The sequence below is a fragment of the Theropithecus gelada genome, chromosome 7a (genome assembly GCF_003255815.1).
Source record: "Theropithecus gelada isolate Dixy chromosome 7a, Tgel_1.0, whole genome shotgun sequence".
NCBI classification, from domain to species: domain Eukaryota; kingdom Metazoa; phylum Chordata; class Mammalia; order Primates; family Cercopithecidae; genus Theropithecus; species Theropithecus gelada.
This window is the reverse complement of record NC_037674.1, coordinates 9,071,907-9,093,502: the sequence shown is the minus strand read 5'-3', so window position 1 is coordinate 9,093,502 and position 21,596 is coordinate 9,071,907. Positions and strand designations below refer to the sequence as shown.

The window sequence follows — 21,596 nt, the reverse complement described above, 5'->3', positions numbered from 1 at the left end:
TACCATGTTTGGATCATGGCAGACCCTGTAGGGCAGAGCTCTGCTCTGAGCACCCCCCAACCTGCCGACACCAGAAACTGGACTTAATGAGCCCCAACGGGCTAGATGGAAAGGGCTGGGTATTTAGATTTCTCATCTAAAGATTCTGGAAGCAGCTTAGCCTTGGTGGCACTAAATATCACTAGCCATGATATTCACATAGTTTCTTATTGAGGAATGCATTAACTGATGTCCTGCAGTTAACAACTAGTTGCATCAAATGGGGGCCTACTGAATGGAATTTTAGTTTTGTCCCTGAGTGCTGTGTTTCCTTGGCAGATCAATCTGTTCCACTCACCACTGTTATGCCCCTCACAAAGTAACTGTAGGAATCTAAAGAGATCACGCGTGAACTCGTCATTCTGGAGTACTTTTTCACCTTGAAAACATAAAATGTTGATGAGCATCGGTTTGGCTTCTCAACAGAGAATACTTTCTAATGCAAGTCACTACACAGATGATAAAGGAGTTGTGTCAGAATGGTTTGGAAAAGGAACTCTGGATGAATGGTGAAAAGCCCGATTAAACTGAGCTGAGGCTGCAGAGCACAATGCTCAACAAATGCATTTGTAATGAAGACAACTGGGTAAGGAGAGTAAATGGCTCACGGTCCATAACCCAGGCTTTACAGATGGAAGACACTTCTTTAATTAAGTACCAAACTGCTGAGTTCAACTCAACATGCAACCACCAAGCCTAAAATGTTTCTGTGCTGAGGCAATTAAATGAGATCTCCTAGGGATTCACACACATGGTAGGAACTCAGGCCAGAAACGGAAACTTACCACGTTCACGAACAATGACTGGTAATGAGAGAAAAATTGAAGAATACAAAGTAAGAAAACTGTAAACATCATGATAAACTGTCTTTAGTTAAAACTGGCTATGTGAACACATCTATCCTAGATGATAGCTTTATTAAAGCTACTTTTGGAAACATTTTGCTGAAACAGAGCAAGTCCCTGCATATTAAGCAGACATAAGCTCTGACCAGAAATAGGTAATTAAGATTTTAAACAGCTGGGTGCGGGGCTCACGCCTGTAATTCCAGCACTATGGGAGGCCAAGGTGGGGTGGATCACCTGAGGTCAGGAGTTCAAGACCAGCCTGGCCAACATGATAAAACGCCACCTCTACTGAAACTACAAAAAATTCGCTGGGTATGGTGGCGGATGCCTGTAATCCCAGCTCTTCGGGAGGCTGAGGCAGGAGAATTGCCTGAACCCAGGAGACAGAGGTTGCAGTGAGCTGAGATCACGCCACTGCAGTCCAGCCTGAGCAACAAGAGCGAAACTCTGCCTGGGAAAAAAAAAAAAAAAAAAAAAAAGATTTTAATCAGGAAGAGAATGGCCTTCACATTTACTAGTTACTTACGTGTTCCTTCTTCAGTCACCATCCCCAGGCCTTCAGCTTTATTCTGCCTCTCAAATGCATTCAAATCAAGGACACTTTTAATAGACAGAAAGAAACAAGGTTCAGGGCTATGCACACTGGGAAAGCAGATTTCTAACGTTAGTGTATCTATTGACTAAGAATATCCTGCCCCTGTGTTATCATAAATAAACTAACACATTCCAGGGTGGTTGAAAGTCTAATGATTCCTTGGTTTTGTGCCGAGCAGCGTTGTCTTAGGTGCCTGTAGCTCAGAGACTTTGTTACATACAGGTAGAGGGGTCACGAATACTTACGGTGACTCTCATTGTCTGTCCAGTTTGAGTCTTTTCTTATGAAGGTTTAGAAAGGTTTTCCAAATAAAGAAGGAATCATCTGTTTCGAAGATTTCTCGAGGGAAAGTTTACTCTAAACTGCGCTGATTCATGTTTGCCTCCCACCTTTACCTACTTTCTCTGAGAATCACATGGAATTGTGGTTTCCAGAGCTTAGGACAAGCTACAAACTTCCAGATTTCAAAGGGCCACACCCTTTTATGATTCTACAACATGCAAAAGCCTATAGAAGTTGGGGTTCCGCTTTCCATAGGCAATGGTGTCTCCACATGTTCCTGAACCTATGACAAGTTGTCCTTCATTTTTGTCCCTCCTCCCCGCAACCTTCCCAGTCACAGCCACTGCCAAATTTTACTTAGCCAGGAAGCCTTAGTGCAACCACAAAGCTTGGTGATGAATCCACTATATGATCATTTCTTTCTAAGTGGGGCTCATTCCATTTTACTAACAGAGTCTAACTTATTCCTCAATCTGAAAAGTTTCATAGAACATAGAATATAGCTCTTAGGAAAGTTTATGGCTAAGTTCATTGTTCATTAAGACTCTGCAAAACTTAGCTTTCCTTCTGCCACTGGGCAAAGCCATGGAGAAACATCTGGCGTTCCTGTTTTCTTTTTAAGGAGTCACATGTTTTGTGATTTATGTAAATTCCATTTACCTAATTTCATCACTTAGGTAAAAATGACTTAGGTAAACAGTGAAATCTCTATTGCCATTTTTGTTTGTTTTTTCCCCCAGATTCTGCTGGCAAAAAGGCCTGCTCATCAACACAAAGCTATCCTTCTACTGTGGTTTAGCTGCCAGGGGAGGAAAACATGGGAAAGGCCATTTGGACATAGTTGCTCTGAAGCAGCAGTTTTGAATGTGAATCTGTGCAACACACATTTCTGATCCTTACTCCATTCCTAAATACCCATTTTGAATGTTTTAATTTCCCTACTGCTTAAATATTTTAAAAACATACATTGTTTTCATCATCATACAAAACCCAGCAGTAAGACATCTTAAAACTTCTGTTAGAACTCAGTTGGCATCTAAGCATGTATCACCTGTCTCTCCAAACTGTCATTATACATGAGTTTAGAAATATTAAGGATTACAGGATACTGAGAGAACTCTTAGAAAGTAAATGGATAATTTTATGAGCAATATGAAGTTGAGCTGCCTTGATTTTTGCCATCTCTGAGTTCATACGTACTATTTTAGCCTCAGAGGGTCAGGCCTGGAAATACTCCGTTTTGTTTTCCTGAGAGAGATAATAAATGAATAAACTGTTGGTGGGGAAGAAGCCCCACAGAGCTGAGAATAAAGAATTATCCTGCAGCTCAGATACACTCCCTACTGTCCGGGTTACGATATTTTACCCAGTGAAATATGGTTAGCAAAAGTATATAGTCCACCAAAAGAAAGGATGTCCATCCTCCAAATTTTTAAATGGAAAGCATAATTGGAGGTAAATGAGCTAGGTAATTAAAAGTTTAATTTCTTTTACAATTATTTGCAGCCTATCCAAATACATATGAATCTTAGACAATAGGCTGACACTTTTCTTAGATAGATTCTGGCTCATCTCTGAATTGAGCAAGTATCATGACCTATGACTCTTGGTTATATATCATTTATGTGTCAGAGCCGTTCAGCCATGAGGGGTGGCTTAAACAGCTTAATCATATGAATGGAAAGTTCAAAGCCTTGTTTTTTAGGCTATGTCAAAATGGTCCCACGCCAGGAGGTACCCCTGTCAAAATGGATGTGTCAAAATACACACCACCCTAACACACGTTCGAGCTCAAAGAACTGTTAAGATAAGATGAACAAAGTACCTAGTGGCTTTAATAAAACATAGCCTTGAGTCATGGTCAGGAATCCCCCTGCTTTTCCATTCTTTTCTGGTTTGACTTTTATGGGCATACATGTTTGAGGAGAAACTTAATGTGCACACTGAGCCTCCTGGGAGAGCAACATAAAAATGGAGGTAAGGAAAGGAGATTACACACAATGCCAGTGAGGGAGCGTGGGTACGTGGCTAATGGCAATCCCATTTTCCCCTCTGAAGGCTAGTTGAATTGTAATCCTGAAGACTGGAGGAACACCACCCACTCTCTCAGCTTTCTAAAGTAGGTGACTCCTCTCTCCAGAATTCTATGGTAGGCCAGTACATTTTGTGCTCCCCTTCCCCTGCCACCTATCCTTAGAGGCAAGAGTTTTTTAAATGCTGTGGTAGTTTTCCCGCATTTACCTGCAAGACTGCATAAGACCAGAAAGGCTTTGAAAGAATCCAGCATCCTTTTTCTCCTTTAGGTAATCTAGCATTTTCTGCAAGGGAGACACGTTGTAAAGGGAAAAGTTATGACAACTATGCCACAGAGCTGACCCTCCTAATCCTGATGGAGAAATCTCCAGCCACACTGAGTTGGATCCTCTACATAGGGAGTCAGAGTCCCTTGGGGTAGATTATGTTTATTTTATAAAGGCCCACTGGCGTTTCTTCTAGGGAAGAAAAGACATTCATAGACCTACTGTTTGAGGTCCCTTCTATTTGGGAGCCAGCACCAAGGCCGTGATACAGTAATGTATCATGAAGCTGAGTTATAATCTGAATAGCTCATGCTATGAATTTGGCACACAGCAGCAAGGAGCTTAGCCAGTGAGGAGCCTAGCTGAAAGCTCAGTATTTCTTTCACAACGAGGCCTTGTTTCCTGTGTTCTCTCTTACTGGAAGGTAGGAACTTTGTCTGACATAATAAAAATTTTGTTTTTTAAAAAATAAACAAAAGGCGCTGTAAGAAAGTCAACTGACAGCTAGTGGTAGGTGGTAGAAACAGAAAGTGAAGGATAACTTAGAAAATGACAGTTTTTAATGAAAAATTGGAGAAATTGTGGGGGGATGAGTTAAAGACTGGGAAAAGCTATATGCAACAATGGTAGTTGTGAATGTAAAGACTCTCACAGGCCCTGGGATATAACCCTCATGAATGCCAAGGGTCTGTTTGGGGAGGGATAGCATTAGGAGATATACCTAATGCAAATGATAAGTTAATGGGTGCAGCACACCAACATGGCACATGTATATATATGTAACAAACCTGCACGTTGTGCACATGTACCCTAGAACTTAAAGTATAATAATAAAAAAAAAAAAAAAAAAAAAGAAAATGGCACTCAGAATTTAAGTCAAGGTAAACAACAACAAAAAAAAAGAAATTTCACTTCCTTGTACACACAGATGCCCTTAACCAGAACCCGGAGGGCCTGAGAAACACCGGTGCGTTCCTGTCTTCTGCAGCCTGTTCCAATCCAGATTGTTGAAGGAATACTATGTGTCAGGTACTTGGTTGTATGCTTCTACGTGTTGTTGCATTTAATGCTCACTAGAGTGTAGGCTGCACGATGGCAGGAGTTTTTATTTGTATTACTCACTGCTACACCCTCAGCCTTTGCAGCAGAGCCTGGCATGGTCATCAGCCAGTAAAGAGTTGCTCAATGAATGAATGAATGAATGAATAACAGGTTTTTTTGTTTTTGTTTTTGTTTTTGTTTTGAGACGGAGTCTCGTTTTGTCGCCCAGGCTGGAGTACGGTGGCCGGATCTCAGCTCACTGCAAGCTCTGCCTCCCGGGTTTACGCCATTCTCCTGCCTCAGCCTCCCGAGTAGCTGGGACTACAGGCGCCCACCACCTCGCCCGGCTAGTTTTTTGTATTTTTTAGTAGAGACGGGGTTTCACCGTGTCAGCCAGGATGGTCTCGATCTCCTGACCTCGGGATCCGCCCATGTCGGCCTCCCAAAGTGCTGGGATTACAGGCTTGAGCCACCGCGCCCGGCCGAATAACAGGTTTATGAGTTTATCAACTCCACTTAACTGCTGAGGCTCCTTGCTCATATAAAGGCAGCTAATAAGTGAAAATAAAGGGCTAAAGTAAAAACCTAACTCTCAGGACATTTTTCTAGAGAGTATTTATGCAGAAAGCTATCTACTGATGAAAAACTAAACGTTTTTTATACTTAATGCTGGGTAAAACCTCTTTATTAAAGACACATTTGCCTGTAGAATCCCAGCCCTAGTTGTGTTCCCAGCTACTCTGATGTAACTGGCCACTAAGGACAAATGCCAGCTAAGTGATTCTGGGTGTACCCCTAGTCAACTCCTCTGCCCTGAAGCATGACGGGTGTCAAATGGGAATACCCCGGGAGTCTGCCCAGACGCCGCAAGTTCCCATTACCTGTTGCACACCAGCATTGCCTCCGTTCAGAATGGCGATCCCCAGCTTCAGAGTCTCAACCACCATGGGGCTCATCTCACCTGCCATGGTGAAGATTCGATCGAATCACTAAGGAAACGGATGGTAAATCATGCCTACTGGGCCTTAGCAGGGCTCTTTAATAATGGCTTTATGTCACAGCATGATATCTTTGTGGAAGTTACATGGGTCCATCCAGAAAGTAGGGAAATCACCTTTGCTAGCGCTTATCATCTGAAGGACCATCTCCGCGGCACCACGCTCATGCAGCCGAGCTTGCTGATACAGGGTTTTCTGCTTCTCCATCTCCTTCTCCTGGGGGCAAAAAAATCACAGGGAAAGACTGGTTTCTACCCACCACCAGGGAGTTCACCCATAGTGAGGTGAGAGAGAATTTCCCAGTTACCTAAGGAAGGCAACACACATCAACTTGAATAAAGCAGACCTCTGAAGTTCATTTCCAGACACTACCCAGCTTTCTAAACCTGTCTACCCATCACTCTTATTTTGATGATATATTTTCCATTTTTTGTACTGATAGAAAACACAGTTCATTCCTTTTGGATACCATAATTGTGGGAAGCAACCCGACATTAAAATGTGGTTGTTTTCAATGTTCTGTTACACAGGGAAACCTGCTGAGGGGCCAACTTGAGTATTTCTGGCTGAATGCAGGAAATGCTCACTTATCTGGAATGCTCAGACCACAGCTAACACTTTTTTTTTTTTTTTTTTTTGGAGATGGAGTCTCGTTCTGTCTCCCAGGCTGGAGTGCAGTGGTGTAATCTCAGCTCACTGCAAACTCTGCCTCCTGAGTTCAAACGATTCTCCTACCGTAGCCTCCCCAGTAGCTGGGGTTACAGTCGTGTGCCACCACACCCAGCTAATTTTGTATTTTTAGTAGAGATGGGGTTTCGCCATGTTGGCCAGGCCATTTTTTGAGACAGAGTTTTGCTCGTGCCCCAGGCTGGAGTGTCAGGCTGGTCTTGAACTCCTGACATCAGGTGATCCACCCGCCTTGGCCTCCCAAAGTGCTAGGATTGCAGGCATGAGCCACCGCACACTTTCTACCAGACATGGGTTATGTGAATGTCAAAGCTTTCCAGACTGTAATTATAGTCATTTACTTCTGCTGTGTTTTGTCATATACTTTGTCTACAAAAGAGTACAAGTAACCTAATATAGTTTAATCTTGAGAATTTCAGGGTCCTGTACTGCCTCAAAATAAAAATCACTATCAACTTGCATTTATAGAATAATAGTGCAAAAACCATTCAAGTATCTCCATTCCTCTGATTTTTTAATCTTATTTATTTATTTGAGAGACTGGATATTACTCTGTCGCCCAGCCTGGAGTGCAGTGGTACAATCAGAACTCACTGCAGCCTCAAATACTTGGGCTCAAGCTATCCTTCCACCTCAGCCTCCTGAGCAGCTGGGACTATAGGAGCACACTACCGTACCCAGCTAACTTTTAAATTTTTGTATAGATGAGTTAGGTCTCCCTGTGTTGCCCAGGCTGGTCTTGAACTTCTAAGCTCAAGTGATCTTCCCTCCCCTGGCCTCCCAAAGTGCTGGGATTACAGGTGTGAGCCACCACGCTTGACTTGATTTTCATTTTTCTGATTTTTTTTTCATTTCAGATGTTTCAGTTTGTCCTTCTATGGCCCCTGTTACTACAGTCATTGAGTAAAATTTCCCACAAGAATGAAGCTAGTGGTTTGTTGACTGGCATACTACCTGCTACCATTTCATGGGCAGACAGACAGGACAACCACAGCTAATGGGTGTGCTTTATTAAGGCAGATTTGCCAACTCACACACTCCTGGTGGGCGAGCCACTTACGCTAACGTCAGCCCCCACCTCTGAAGGCCTGGCCTGTTGGCCTTGGAGGGTGGCTCTGTTTTTAACCTTCATGAGAACTTACTTCGAATGTTTTTTCCTTGTCTTCATCTTCTTCTTCGTCCTCACCACTTTGACAACTCTGGATTTCAGGGAGCAGGGAAGGGAGAAGACAGACAACCAAATTAAAGGTGAATCTAATAAACACAATTCTGCAAGCGCAGGGGACAGGATGTAATTCACAGGCAACTCAGGACCTCAGCACTGTGTAAAACCAGGAACATTTTGGCCACTGCTGGGCAACATTTCTACCGTAAATGCCATCTTTGCAGTTACCATAGAGTTCATAAATGAGAAATGAGAACACGGAGCTCACATCATCAATGGCGACCTAGCTGGTTTAACCACAGACTTGAACCCTCCTTCCTTAGTAAAGTTCCGGTGTAAATGGGAGACAGGAAGGCAGAGAGCTGCCACTTCCTAGATACAGCCCCAAGGGCATGGCAAGAAGATTGGAGACACATCACCTAGGATGTGAATCCTAAAGTGCCTCTTCCCACTGGGGCCCTGTGGTACAGCTAGATCAACGAATAGGTGCTCCTATACCCCAACACATTCTTTCTGCCTGACATGAAAGTTTCCCTTATTCACTCAGCATTCTAGAGGTCACCATCTTTCTAGGTGACGTAGAACATCTCTGGTCACACTGCCTCTTCCAGAACACCGAGAACTCTCTCTAGTTTCTAACCTTCACCTGTGGATGTGTTTGAACTGTCTGATGTATTCTGAACATTGAGTGAAAACACAAGGGTAGTCTGTATGCCTAAGCCCCATTTAGCTGGCTTTAGAAATGTCAGTGTGAACCTATCCACCAGCACTCATTGTTTCTGCAAAGCTTCAAGGTTTCCTTAGGAAGACAGTGAAGTGGTTTACTAATATCATCTCTATGCACATGAATTGTGCAATGCCTGAAACCTACGTCATGACAAAGTCCCAGGCCTGCTATGCAACATGACAATTTTCATGCATCTAAAGAAGTCTAAGGGAAGATAGACAGACAGAGACAATGGGCAGAAAAGCTGGGTGTACCTTAGCCATCATGCTGGAATAGGAGGTGTACAAAGGGTCGTCTTCCAATTTGCTGGAAATAATGGAGGAAATATTTAGCAGGATACTTTTTTTTTTTTTTTTTTGAGACATAGTTTTGCTCTTGTCCCCCAGGCTGGAGTGCAATGGTGCGATCTCGGCTCACTGCAACCTCCACCTCCTGGATTTGAGTGATTCTCCTGCCTCAACCTTCCCAGTAGCTGGGAGGACAGGCACCTGCCACCACACCCAGCTAATTTTTTTGTATTTTTAGTACAAACAGGGTTTCACCATATTGGCCAGACTGGTCTCAAACTCCTGCTTCAAGTGATCCACCCGCCTTGGCCTCCCAAAGTGCTGGAATTACAGGCATGAGCCACCGTGCCCGGTCTTAGCAGGCTACTCTTTGGACCTCACAAGAAAGACTGAGAGTCATATAAATTTCAAATTATAAGTACTGGTGAATTAATCAGAAAATCCCTTCCCCCACTCTGATTCTTAGAAACTACTCTGAAAATGTGAACCAGCATTGGCTTAACATGGAATTCAGAGATTAACTGATTCATGGAAACAGTTTTAGGCTGTTTAATCTTCAGCTCCGTGTCCGACATTATGAAGAGCAGGCTGTGGCTTGATGTAGTTTCCCTAGACATATCTTTTTTTCTGGAGACGGAGTTTCGCTCTTATCGCCCAGGCTGGAATGCAATGGCGCAATCTTCACTCACTGCAGCCTCTGACTCCCGGGTTCAAGCGACTGTCCTGCCTCAGCCTCCTGAGTAGCTGGGATTACAGGCGTGCACCACCACGCCTGGCTAATTTTGTAGTTTCAGTAGAGACAGTGTTTTACCATGTTGGTCAGGCTGGCCTCGAACTCCTGACCTCAGACGGTCCACCCACCTTGGACTCTTAAAGTGCTGGGATTATAGGCGTGAGCCACCGCGCCTGGCTCCCTAGACATATCTTGATGGCCACATATAAGGCAGCAAGGAGGGCTGCTCAAATCTGGCTTCCCCTTTCCACCCACTGCCGTCTGAGAGAGGAAGGTTAGGAGTGGACACAAGTATCCCTGGTGCGTGGGAGAAGCAGGTGATCTGGTGGTTCTGACCTCCTCTCCGTGAGAGCGTTGCGGCTAAAATAGAGAATGATCTGATGCAGTGGGTCAGGTTGTTTTTCGGTCTCTTCCTCCTCCTCCTCTTCCACCTTTGGAGATTTCTACACAAACCAACACAGATAGGTTTTAGGCATGAACTTAATCTCGTGCCACGTGACTGCATGCGAACAAAGAGAAGGTAAAGCGCAAGGCATAGAATGCATCAGACTAAAGCACAAAACAAAACCACTGCGTCATCTATTTATTTCAGGATAGAAGCCCTAAAGGTGCGAGGTTTGAGATATATGTGTATATATGTATATCTATTTTTTATTTTTACAGCCAATCAAAGAAACATTCCAATTTCAGGTTAAAACAAAATAAAAAGCAAAAGGCTGCCCATAAAGGGAATAGCTACAGATCCCAATCAGCTGACCTCTCATGCAAGCTCTGGGCACCTGAGTTCAGGAGGAAAACCCCACAGAGCCACCTGAAAGACAGACTGGCTCTCTCAGGCCAAAGACTGGCTCTCTCAGGCCAACAGCTGACATTTCGTTTGAAGAGCTGGGCTCGACATGGAGGTGGGGCAAGAGTTACAAAGCAGTGGGGCCATTTTGGGTCTAATACTCGTCTAGATTCAACCCAGCAAAACATTTCTCTTTCCTAACCTAACTCTTGCTTCTAAAATTCTTGTTGCTCCTGAGAGCTGCCATCCTGGAGCGGCAGGCCTTGCCCTTCTCCCTTTAGCAGGTCTTTTCTTTATCACCTTTCACGGAAAGAGAAACAGCAGCTAATGTCAGAGGTAAAAGTGAATTTTCTAGCAGTGGCAGAGCCAGCAGGGTGGACCGTATTCGGTAAATTGGTGAGAACTACATGGGTTGTATGAGTGGTTCAGAGGAAGTAGAGGGCTGAAATGACGCTCATTTTCACCTTCACACTCATCAAGAAACTGAGAAAAACAACGAGTGTCTTTCTCACCAACAGGAATATATGAGAAGAATGAAAGACAAAGACAAAGGGAAGGAAAACAATAGGAAAAGGCTTTAAAAAAGAAGGAAAGAAACAGAGGGTGACAGGGGACGATAGAAAGACATTCAGAAAAGAGTGACTGTCAGAAACACAGGACAAGATGAACGGAGAGAGTGAGTGATAAGAGAAAAAGGTTCGTGGGAGAAGGAGAAAAAGAACCACAGGCTGGCCAGAGAGAAGGAGGGTTTATTTTCTCTCTGAACCAGAATGAGGCTCTGTGGCACCTCTGCAGTAAGCTTCCCCCTCGTGTGTCATTTTAAGTGACTTTAGAGCATGAAGTCTGTTGGAGACAAGGCATGCCAAATTTTCTGAAAGATCAAATACAGAAATCTAAGATGCAGGAAGGGTATTTAGATGCACCTTCCCCAAAGCAGAACTACTGAGTAGGAATGTGGGGCTATGGCTGGGGTGGCCTCCTGCAACCAATGGTGCTCAAAACTTCACTTAGCATGAACCCCCCATGACATGGCTGCACATTTCAAGAAATATTAGTTGTTAACAGCGACGATGAGGATGATGATGATAGTATTAGCACCTCCAAGGGACTATTCATCCTCTGGCTCCTACAACTATTAGCAGGGCCTCCCCTGAGCATTTACACAGTTAGTGCTTTTCAAATGTATACACACGATTCCTTGTGAACGTTTAACTGTTACAACCACACCCGTGAATTCAGAAATCAAATTCAACCACACCCATATCTGCTCCCAGGGCAGTCAGTACTTACAGCCAAATCCTGTACTAGTTTCTCTTCAAAGGAATACTCCTCTGTTTCTATCCAAAATCTCTGATAGCCATGGAGGAAGAGGTTAATAGAGCGGTGCCTGAGCGGAAGGGGTGAGAGGGAGGTCAAGAGCGATCCATGGAACTTGTTCTTTTAGTTTGGGCAGTTAATGGTTAGTAAGCAGGACAGACTTTTGTACAATTCTTATCTTCTGATTGGTCAGGGTAGCCAGTAGCATACCACAGAGCTCACTTTAAAGAAACCAGAACCCTCTACCATGACGAGTCTTGAATATTAGAGCACCTTCTGAAAATGACAGTGGTTAGCAAGACATGGCAGTTATCGGTAATCCTACTCTGTTCTCATAGGGTCTTTTTTTTTTTTTTTTTTGAGATGGAGTCTCGCTCTGTCGCCCAGGCTGGAGTACAGTGGCGCGATCTTGGCTCACTGCAAGCTCCGCCTCCCAGGTTCATGCCATTCTCCTGCCTCAGCCTCCCCAGTAGCTGGGACTACAGGCGCCCGCCACCACGCCCGGCTAATTTTTTTTGTATTTTTTTAGTAGAGACGGGGTTTCACTATGTTAGCCAGGATGGTCTCGATCTCCTCACCTTGTGATCCACCCGTCTCAGCCTCCCAAAGTGCTGGGATTACAGGCGTGAGCCGCTGCGCCCGGCCTTCAAAGGGTCTTTATCACATTTCCTCTTCAGTGAGAAATCAATCATGAGGCCAAGTAGCAGTCCTGAAGTATTTGCTTCCTATGGCAATTTCAGTATTCCTTTAGGCTGATCACCCTTCTAGGTAATCCAGTCTAGGTCATACGGATGATCAGTGGTTTCATCTTAGAGATACCAAAATACCAAAGTGTGGCTTCTTTTCATTCTCCAAGTAACCACACTGGTAAGGTGCTCCAGCTTCTACTTAACAAGGCAAGGTTTAAGCACGTTACGTCATTGGCATATTTTCTGTGTGCCTCATGGATTAGAGTTATGTCCCTGGTATGTGGGTACACTGAATAACTGGCACGAGCCACTCCCGATAAGCCAGGATTGACTTCTGGGAGTATTAGCCACTGCAAAGCAAAAGCAGCTAAGTGTTTACAAAATGTGAGGACAGTAGTGAGGAGGGAAGGAGAGGAGAGGAAGACAAAAGTCAACACCAGAGTCATTAAGCCCTGGTCATGGTTTTTGGTAGAACACGGCCCTTGCCATCTTTCTTCAAATCTGACCAATCAGAATTCTTCTTGAAAATTGTACAAATTCGTGTTTTTATGGTAACGTTAAATCATGGTCAATAAAGGAGGAGTGTGCAGAGAATGAGCAGGTCTCTCCACAGGTTACATTACCATTAAAATGGGTATAAGCCTGTCATACTGAGTTTTTTCATTAACCTTTTCCAGCCAAACTTGTTGAAAGGTGCTCAGGAAGAAATTATTAATTTTGTGTCTGGAGAGAAGCATACAAGTTTTCTTTTAAAAACTAGCATCAGAGAAAGTTTCCACATAATAAAATAAATCCCTTTAGCCCTTTAGTTTGGGAGATTCTACGTAGTTAGAGGATCACAAGGTGGAGAAGAGAAGTTGTCTCCATCACCAGCTTCTCTGTTGTTATGAAATCTACTTACAGTCCTCCATGCTGGAGAGATCACCCACAGCAGCTCCTCTACAACAACTGGGTTAGGGACGCTCATGCTTCATGAAGGACATAGTGAATGTGACTGACTCTTACCCATACAGAGTAAAACTACCGAAAGTGTAGCCCAGATATGTAAGGATGGTACTAACATCTTCAGTGGATTTAGAAAAAAATGCTTGTTTTTGAGAGATGTAATTTCTGCCTACTGTTCTGGTCCTAGAGACATGTGCTTTAGAGCTGGGCTCTTTTGCAGGCCACCTCAGCACAATGTCAGGTAGAAATCTCAACCAGCTAGGGAAGGAAACACTTTCTGATGTTTTGACACTTCCAGAAAACAAACACAAATTCTATGCACTTTTGCTTTTTCTAACAGGCTATGAATCTCACTTTTCTGTCAGGACTTAATGCCCAGGACTGCTTGAGCTTGTTTTTCATCTTTTCATTCAGGAATTCTACTTGATTTGGTGGTGCCTCATTCTCTTCCAAACATAGTAATCTGTTTTCTTGAAAGAGATCTGTTGGAGCAGGTATGTGTCTCAGAGACCGTGATTCTCTTTTTTTTTTTTTTGAGACAGAGTCTCGTTCTGTTGCCCGGGCTGGAGTGCAATAGCGCTACCTCCTTGAACCTACGCTTCCTGGGTTCAAGCGATTCTCCTGCTTCGGCCTCCTGAGTAGCTGGGATTACAGGCTCTCACCACCAAGCCTGATTTTTTTTTTTTTTTTTTTTTTTTTTTGTTGAGATGGAGTCTCACTCTGTCGCCCAGACTGGAATGCAATGGTGCGACCTCGGCTCACTGCAAGCTCCGCCTCCCGGGTTCAAGCGATTCTCCTGCCTCAGCCTCCCAAGTAGCTGGGATTACAGGCGCACGCCACCATGCTTGGTTAAGTTTTTTTTTGTATTTTTAGTAGAGACAGGGTTTCACCATGTTGGTCAGGCTGGTCTCAATCTCCTGACCTCAAGTGATCCGCCCGCCTCAGCCTCCCAAAGTGTGAGGATTACAGGAGTGAGCCACTGCGACCGGCCGAGACCATCATTCTTAACTATCTTCAAAGACCCTAACTAAGAAAGCCCAGGTGGTCAGTTGGCTCAGGATGAGGTTATAGGCTACTCTGGACAAATGATGACCAAGATCCACAATTTGATGAAAACAAAATGTCAAGCATAGGAATAGCCCTTTATCTGATATTCCAAAGAAACACATTGATTCACATAAGCTTCAGAGTATACACTTGTCTAAGTCAGCCTATTCTCCCTGAGCAAGTGAGAATATTCCTCCTGATTTGGTAAGTCAATGAAACGGAGGCTGATATTCAATTACTAGCTTTTCTTATTGACTGAAGACCCAACCAAACCCACTCTGCAATGAGTCTGAGGACAGGAATGTTACCGTATCACCAAAGACACTGAATCAGTCTGGGTGGTCAACTCTGGGCCAGTCTGTCACTGATACTAGTCCCTCTATTGACAAGGATATGTCCCAAACTTTTCAGAAAAAGCTCCAAATATATTTTACTTCAAAGTATAAGCTAAAACACCCAAAGGCATTGCGCCTCTGGCAAGCCTCTTGAGACATCTCCAGCCTTTCTATATTTTGACAGCTAGTACACTGTACTAAAAGATGTTCAAGTTACATTTCTGTACCTGCTGAGGAAATGGTGATTTTAGTGTCAAGTGCCTGAGCAGAGAAATACTATTGGACCTGTTGGTGGAATTTGGGGTAAAATGTTTCTGAAAAGTTTCTTTTTTTTCCAGAAGCCTTTACATGCTAACCAAGAATCCCACCTCAGCAAAAGTAGTGTACTTCCATATGCTTACTTGGCTGACTTCAGGGTACAGATGGTGGACCTGACAGGAATGGGCTCTAGAGAGTCTCATCTGGTTTCAGTTTTTACGCTTGATTGTCTTAGCCAGGCCCTTATACTATGCAGACTGCACTAGCTCCATAGGCCAAGGATTCCAATTTCTATTCCTTGGATTAAGAGTGAGAGAGCACAGCTGTGGGAGGATACCTCCATCCCCATCACTGGCTTACATGCCAGGAAAAAAAAAAAAGACAAAATACTTGCCTGGGCAGGTTGTAGAGAGGGGCCATCCTGAAGCAGGCCACCACTGCCCGTTTCCGTTGCTTTGATAGCAGTTTGTGCCAGACGGCCTTCTTGGACCTCAAAGGCTGTTCCACCTGAGAAGAGATCACATGGGTTGGTGCACATTAGGCTGATCTTCTGGTGGCAGGAGCTAGTCACCTGTAGCCCAGACTTCTTCATTCTGGAAGAATTTTGGCTTCTCAACTGTAGTTAGCAAAATGCACCCAGGAGCAGATATTTCGGTTGCGAAAGTCTTAGGTGTTCCTCTTTCTCCCAGTTTTAGTCATTTATTGCCTAATAGCAGCTTAACTAACGGTAGAGGACTTAAATAGGGCATTTGAGCTAATGGCAAGAATGCACAAAACACTGGCAGGGGAAATAATGGAGAGGTCTGCTATCACAGGGCATCGAGACGGCACGTGGGGGTGATCCGGGATGATCCTTGGTCCTTGTTTTCTCAGTCTTATGAGGGCACTTGTACCTGACAGCTGAGTGTGGAGAGGAGCTTTGTACTGTCCAGGGTGTTTCTGCTTCCCCATTCCTCAGGGCAGATGCTCCTTACCTGTTCCAGGTGGAAGACAGCTGCTGAAATTCTCTGCACACGCTCCACTGTCTTTTCTGGATTGAAAGGTTCTTCACTCTTCAGAACATCTTTGTAGAGGTTCAGCTGCCATTTTACAGCTGGGTCATCAGACTGAAAATTGAAGCATACTCCTAAGATGAGGAATCTCCTGTACCTCTGATACTGAAGAAGCCTTTTGGTCCTACCATGGTTCCGTAGGAGTCAAGACTCTCCTTCTATTATGGCTTCACTTTTATTTTCTCAGTTATCTTCTGGAACACTATAGATACTGTATAGGGACTTCTCATTCTAACTCCTACGTCTCTTAATGCTTCTGTCATATTTTCTATCTCGTCATCTCTCTGTGTTGCATTTTGGATGATTTCCTTAAAGCACTCTTCTAATTTATGAATTATTATTTCAGCTATGTGTAGCCTATTTTTAACCATTAGGTTTTTAATTTCAACGATTACTTTGATTACTTTTTACTTTTATAATGACTATAAAGTCTTTTTTCAAACCCATCTCCCCTTCTCCTTTTTAAAAATATAGCATCCAATTATTGCTTTATGGGTTCGATTACTTCCTTTATATCTCTTTAAATGTTTTAATTATATTTACATTGATGTCTCTTTCAATAGCTCCTTATGGTTGAATTCTTCTCTTTGTTTCATATGCTGACTTTCTAATAGATTTCCTGATGTGCTCTTTGTAATTTAAAAAGAATATGAGCTTGTCTTCAGGAGGAATTTTACCTATTGGCATCTCAGCTTATATTTTTGGAGGTGGAGGCTCTCCAAGTGGTTTAACGGGTTTCTCTGTGGAATATCTGTGGGTTTTACTGGTTCAAGGCTAACTTTATGGAAGTTTCTTGTTCTGTATTTATGCATAGTGTGGGTAATTAGGGTAATTAGGTCCCACACTCCTCTTCCTTTACAATTATTAAAAAACCAAGCCCCTAAGATTTTTTTTTTCCGGCCCTTGAGAATTCTTTTTATGGCCTTTTTTTTTTTCTAGTATATTTTATCCACCATTCCTATGTGTTTGGGGTAGAAAGGAAAGACTTTCTGTGTTGGCTTAGTTCTCTACCTCAGGGCATAATGTATTTGAGGAAAGAGTAATTCAGATTCACAGGCTTTAAAACATCTCAAATAGCCTTTAAAATGAAAATTATATCTCTTTATTGTACCAACTAGACACAAGATTATTTTGTTTCAAAATCTCTTTAGAGCAGGAGGTGCTAAAACTTCCCCCAGGTGTCCACTGCACTGTTTAACAAGACTTACGGTCAGTAAATTCTGAGACCTAATCTCCACCCCGCTGCTGTGGCCTGACATTCACATAACGGGAAATTGGAATAGATGCTTCATTGGACGCCTCTTTGCATCCTCTTTGTAATAGCTAAGTGCAAACATTAAGGGCAAAACAACCCCAAAATTAAGGGCGGTTTATGTACCAGTAAATTTTGAAAACAATAATTATAAAAAGAGAGAGCTAGTCCTACCAATTAAACACAAATACCCCAAAACTGTTTTTGGAACATATAAGAAGCATGAGTAAAGGAAGTGAAAAGCTGGAAGCTTCCAGCCGGAAGGAAAGCCCATGTAAGTTCTCGCTGCCGTCCCGAGTCATCACCTTTTCCTGCAAGTGCAAGTTGTTCCGCAGATGTTCTCTGACCTCTTCATCTGTGTCCCTCTGTGGAAAGAGATGTCACATTTTATTCCTGGAGATCACCATGGAACTGTCAAGTAGCATACGGGGATGTGTGGAGAGTCAAGGCACAGTTTTGCTGGGATCTTTATTAGAAGAATGAAAGAAAAACATTACAGAGATTTGTCCCATTGGGCACACACTGACTTCCAAACCAGTATTAAAGATGAGGGCATGTTGCCTCCATACACATTAATTTCTTGCTCATCTGCTCCCCGCCCCCCCCCCAGAGGAGGAGGACAGGGGCCGAACACCTATCACGACACCACCTGGATCACACATTCAGCCCAGGCAGACAGGCAGCTTACATGGCCGTATCGCGATTTTGCGAGGGAGATCAGCTCCTGGTCGCCTGGAGTACACATATTCAAACCAATGGGCAGCATTTTCTTGAGTGCAGCCACGATGAGGGAGGTCTGGATGGAATACAAGTCTCCCCGCCGCTTTGTCTTCTTCCGCTCCTGGTCTTGTCCTCCAGACTAGGAGATGATGTTGAAATAAACAGAGAGGGGCTCAGTGATTCTCCCAAAGGAACGGCCTCCTGTCAGAGGCAGCCTGCCTCCTTGTGGCCCTGTTGATATAGGCTGGGCCTTACTACACTTCAAAGGACAGTGAAAAGAGTGTGTTGAACAAAGACGAATTAGGTAGCCATAAAAGACCAGCCATAACCCTGAGCCTTCTCCTTCTGCACATGCACACAGAACCACATAACTACACACACATCACAGATGCCTATGGTCTTTGCTCACTCACTTCTGGACTGAACAAGTAAACTGGTGTTCTACAAAAAGAATGATTTGGTAACTGACAAAAATGGCCCCAGAACAGTTCTGAGAATTCTGATGCTGGGGAATCACTAAAAATGTGAAAGAGCATCCAGCACAGAATAATTGCTCTGTGTTTCCAAAGCTGAAGCTGGTGTTTTGGAGCACCTCACGTAGCCTCCCCACCACGAGCCAATGCAAATTCTTACAGGAAAAGGAAAATCTAAAAGTAGGGCTGCTTTGGAATCCAGCTGAAGGAAAGTTAGGAGAAACACTGCAGACAGGAAAGAAAGGAACTCCTCAATCCATGGAAGCTCGTACCCATCTTTGGCTTATGCCTTCTCATCCTTTTCAGAGAGAGTTCACTCAGTGAAGTTGTGGGTTTAAGAGAGGAATCCAGGCCAGGTGCGGGGGCTCACACCTGTAATTCCAGCACTTTGGGAGGCTGAGGTGGGTGGATCAACTGAGGTCAGGAGTTTGAGACCAGCCTGGGTAACATGGCAAAACGTCATCTCTACTAAACATACAAAAGTTAGTGGGTGTGGTGGTGCATGCCTGTAATCCCAGCTACTCGGGAGGCTGAGGCAGGAGAATCGCTTGAACCCAGGAGGCGGAGGTTGCGGTGAGATGCGATCACGCCATTGCACTCCAGCCTGGGCAACAGAGCAAGACTCAGTCTCAACAACAACAACAAAAAAAAAAGTTGGAAAAAAAAAAAAGAGAGGAATCCAATGCACTGGGCTATGCCACAATAGCAGCCCTAGGCAACCCACTGAGAACCCTCAGCATCTCCAGCACAGGGAAATCACATGGTGGGTCCAGGTGGATTCAAGGAGACAAGGCTCCGCGGTGACTCAGTTTTCATGATTCCAGGTTCCAGAGAAGCAGAGCCACTCATGTGGTATGTGCTTGCAGGACTGGGCCTCAGTGGGCACCTGCGGGAAGTGGGGAGGGCTGGGTAGCCAGAAGCAAGTCAGGGACTCCAGGAAAGAAGGAAGTGGTGCTCACCAAAGTTTTGTGCTATGAGGTGCCATGGAGTGTTTGCAGCAATGAGGGGGCAGCACTGTGGTTTATCATGGCATAAAGATACAGGGCTCTGGGAGCACGCCAGATGCCTCCCCTGGAACTGGCATGCAAGACCTGGTCCTCCCGGGCTTGCGCAGAATTCATTTTATAGGAAAAGGCTTTTGGAAGAGAAGAGTAGGGTCAGAATTAACACTGTGTTGGGACTAATCTCTTTAAATTGCTTTCCAAAGGGCAAAAGAGTTTCAAAATTATTAATGGACACTCTCAAGAAGAGTGTCAATTCTTTCAGCACTTGTGGTGGCTGCACTTTCAGGTGATTGCATCACAGTATCACCAAAACCACAGCAAAATCCCTGGCCAGCAGAACCCCAGTCTGGCCAAACATTGCCAGAAAATTCTGTTGGTTGCAGGGGTACCTTGTGTCCAGTGCTCCAAAACACCAGTCAGCCCCTGGACAGCAGTGGGAGGGGCAGTAAGAAATATAAACAGAGGGAAAGAAATGGGGTTAAGAGAAGGAGGCTCCTGGTGTTCCAGAAAACAGCAGGAAGGGAAAGCTGCCTCACACAGACTGTGCGTGTGCCGACTATCGTTGGCTGAGTGCTCGCGGAGCTCCTCACCATTCTGCCACCAGGTTTCAAATTCTAAAGGTTGCGACTCAGGGCAAAACTCATTTATAGTCTACATTACCCTTGAAAATGTTTCAAATCATCGATAAAACATAGAACCTTGTTACGTGTAGATAAACTATGTGATCTCACATATATATACATGTAAAATATAAATGGTAATACACAGTATGCAATCGAACAAATATGCTCAAAAGTGTGACTATGTGGATTTGATTACACAATCTAAATTATTTCCTGCTCACTCTCTATTTGATTGGGCCGATCTCATGTTCTTCTAACCATAAATGCTGCATATGCAATATGACTCCAATGTGCCTGCTACATAAAACATCTATGATCCTCCCCAAACCCCTGAAATATTAACCAGTTTTGTAAATAAGACTGGGATTGCTCAGGGAAGTTAAGCAAGTTTTCCAAGATCACACAGCAAGCCTCTGAGCTATGCAGATGCAAGTCTATCTCGCCTGGGCTCCATCTTCCTTTCCTAACTAAGAGCTGCATGTGCCCTGGTTCCTGTGCATCTCCACTTCTTCACTGCCTAGTGTAGAGCGGAGGGTTTGGGAGAATGGCAGCTCTGACACACATTAATTAAGAGGAAGAGAAAATGTTCAGTTATAACCTGAAACTGTAACTGGGAAATTCTCTCAGGGTAGTCTTTGGAAGACTCTCTTTGAATCATGGGAGCCTTATACAGGAGGCAGGACATCTACAGTGTGAAAGGGCTGAGACCACTAATAAAAAATAGGACTCTGACCCTGGGTAGCACCATGAGGAGTCGTGGGTTCTCAAGCCCTGTCAGTCATCCCTATCTCTGTTAGTGTGGTGGCTGCCGAGAGGGCAGCTGGAGAAGGGAGCAGAGATAGCAAGGAGACCTCGGTTAGGGTGAGGCTTGGCTGGCTTCCCAGGCTTCCCCATTCCAAGGGTGGGTAGGCCTACATTCACTCTTTGACAGGCAGTTGTCTTCCCTGGAGCAGGCCTGGGGGACCTCCAGGCGGGAAAATCCATTCTGTACCACCCCCATGGTGATCACAGTGCAGAGGGGGCCAGAGCCTGGCATCTCTAATACTAGGACAGAAAAGACACGTCATGCATTTGACCTGTACCTTTACTTGCATGGCCTGTGTGGAAAGACAAAAGAAAAGAAACAAGGAGAAGAGTCAGTCAGTAAAAGCAGGGCTCTAAGACATAAGGCGCTATATGTTAGTTACAGCTTCTCAGCCCCCATTTCTCAGCCAACACAACAGAAACTCAATGCTTCTGGAAGCCAGTTGAGCATGGCATGAAGAGCGAGTGGGAGGTTAGGATGGAGGTTAATTTGGTCAAAGGACTTACATCCAGACCAAGCAATCTACTTCTCAGGTACGGTCAACCCAGAAGCAGCCTTCCAGAGTGTGTGGCACTCAGACCCAACCC

At 44.2% G+C, this 21,596-nt stretch overlaps 1 protein-coding gene across 2 annotated transcripts in view; it reads right to left on the bottom strand.

Moving 5' to 3' along the window:
* The window catches only part of RYR3 (ryanodine receptor 3), a 584,152-nt gene that overhangs the window by 38,796 nt on the left and 523,760 nt on the right, over nucleotides 1–21,596 (bottom strand). The window contains exons 70-84 of one of the 2 annotated variants that reach the window (XM_025390215.1): nucleotides 21,287–21,301; nucleotides 18,073–18,243; nucleotides 17,690–17,749; nucleotides 16,055–16,186; nucleotides 15,475–15,587; nucleotides 11,780–11,876; nucleotides 10,039–10,145; nucleotides 8,937–8,988; nucleotides 7,933–7,989; nucleotides 6,220–6,319; nucleotides 5,987–6,066; nucleotides 4,006–4,082; nucleotides 1,414–1,487; nucleotides 825–842; nucleotides 338–418 (exon numbers count right to left, since the gene is read on the bottom strand). In XM_025390215.1, the coding sequence (XP_025246000.1) occupies nucleotides 338–418; nucleotides 825–842; nucleotides 1,414–1,487; nucleotides 4,006–4,082; nucleotides 5,987–6,066; nucleotides 6,220–6,319; nucleotides 7,933–7,989; nucleotides 8,937–8,988; nucleotides 10,039–10,145; nucleotides 11,780–11,876; nucleotides 15,475–15,587; nucleotides 16,055–16,186; nucleotides 17,690–17,749; nucleotides 18,073–18,243; nucleotides 21,287–21,301 (1,234 nt within the window). The remainder of the gene's footprint in view (nucleotides 1–337; nucleotides 419–824; nucleotides 843–1,413; nucleotides 1,488–4,005; nucleotides 4,083–5,986; nucleotides 6,067–6,219; nucleotides 6,320–7,932; nucleotides 7,990–8,936; nucleotides 8,989–10,038; nucleotides 10,146–11,779; nucleotides 11,877–15,474; nucleotides 15,588–16,054; nucleotides 16,187–17,689; nucleotides 17,750–18,072; nucleotides 18,244–21,286; nucleotides 21,302–21,596) is intronic. The other variant, XM_025390216.1, reaches the window with a different exon arrangement.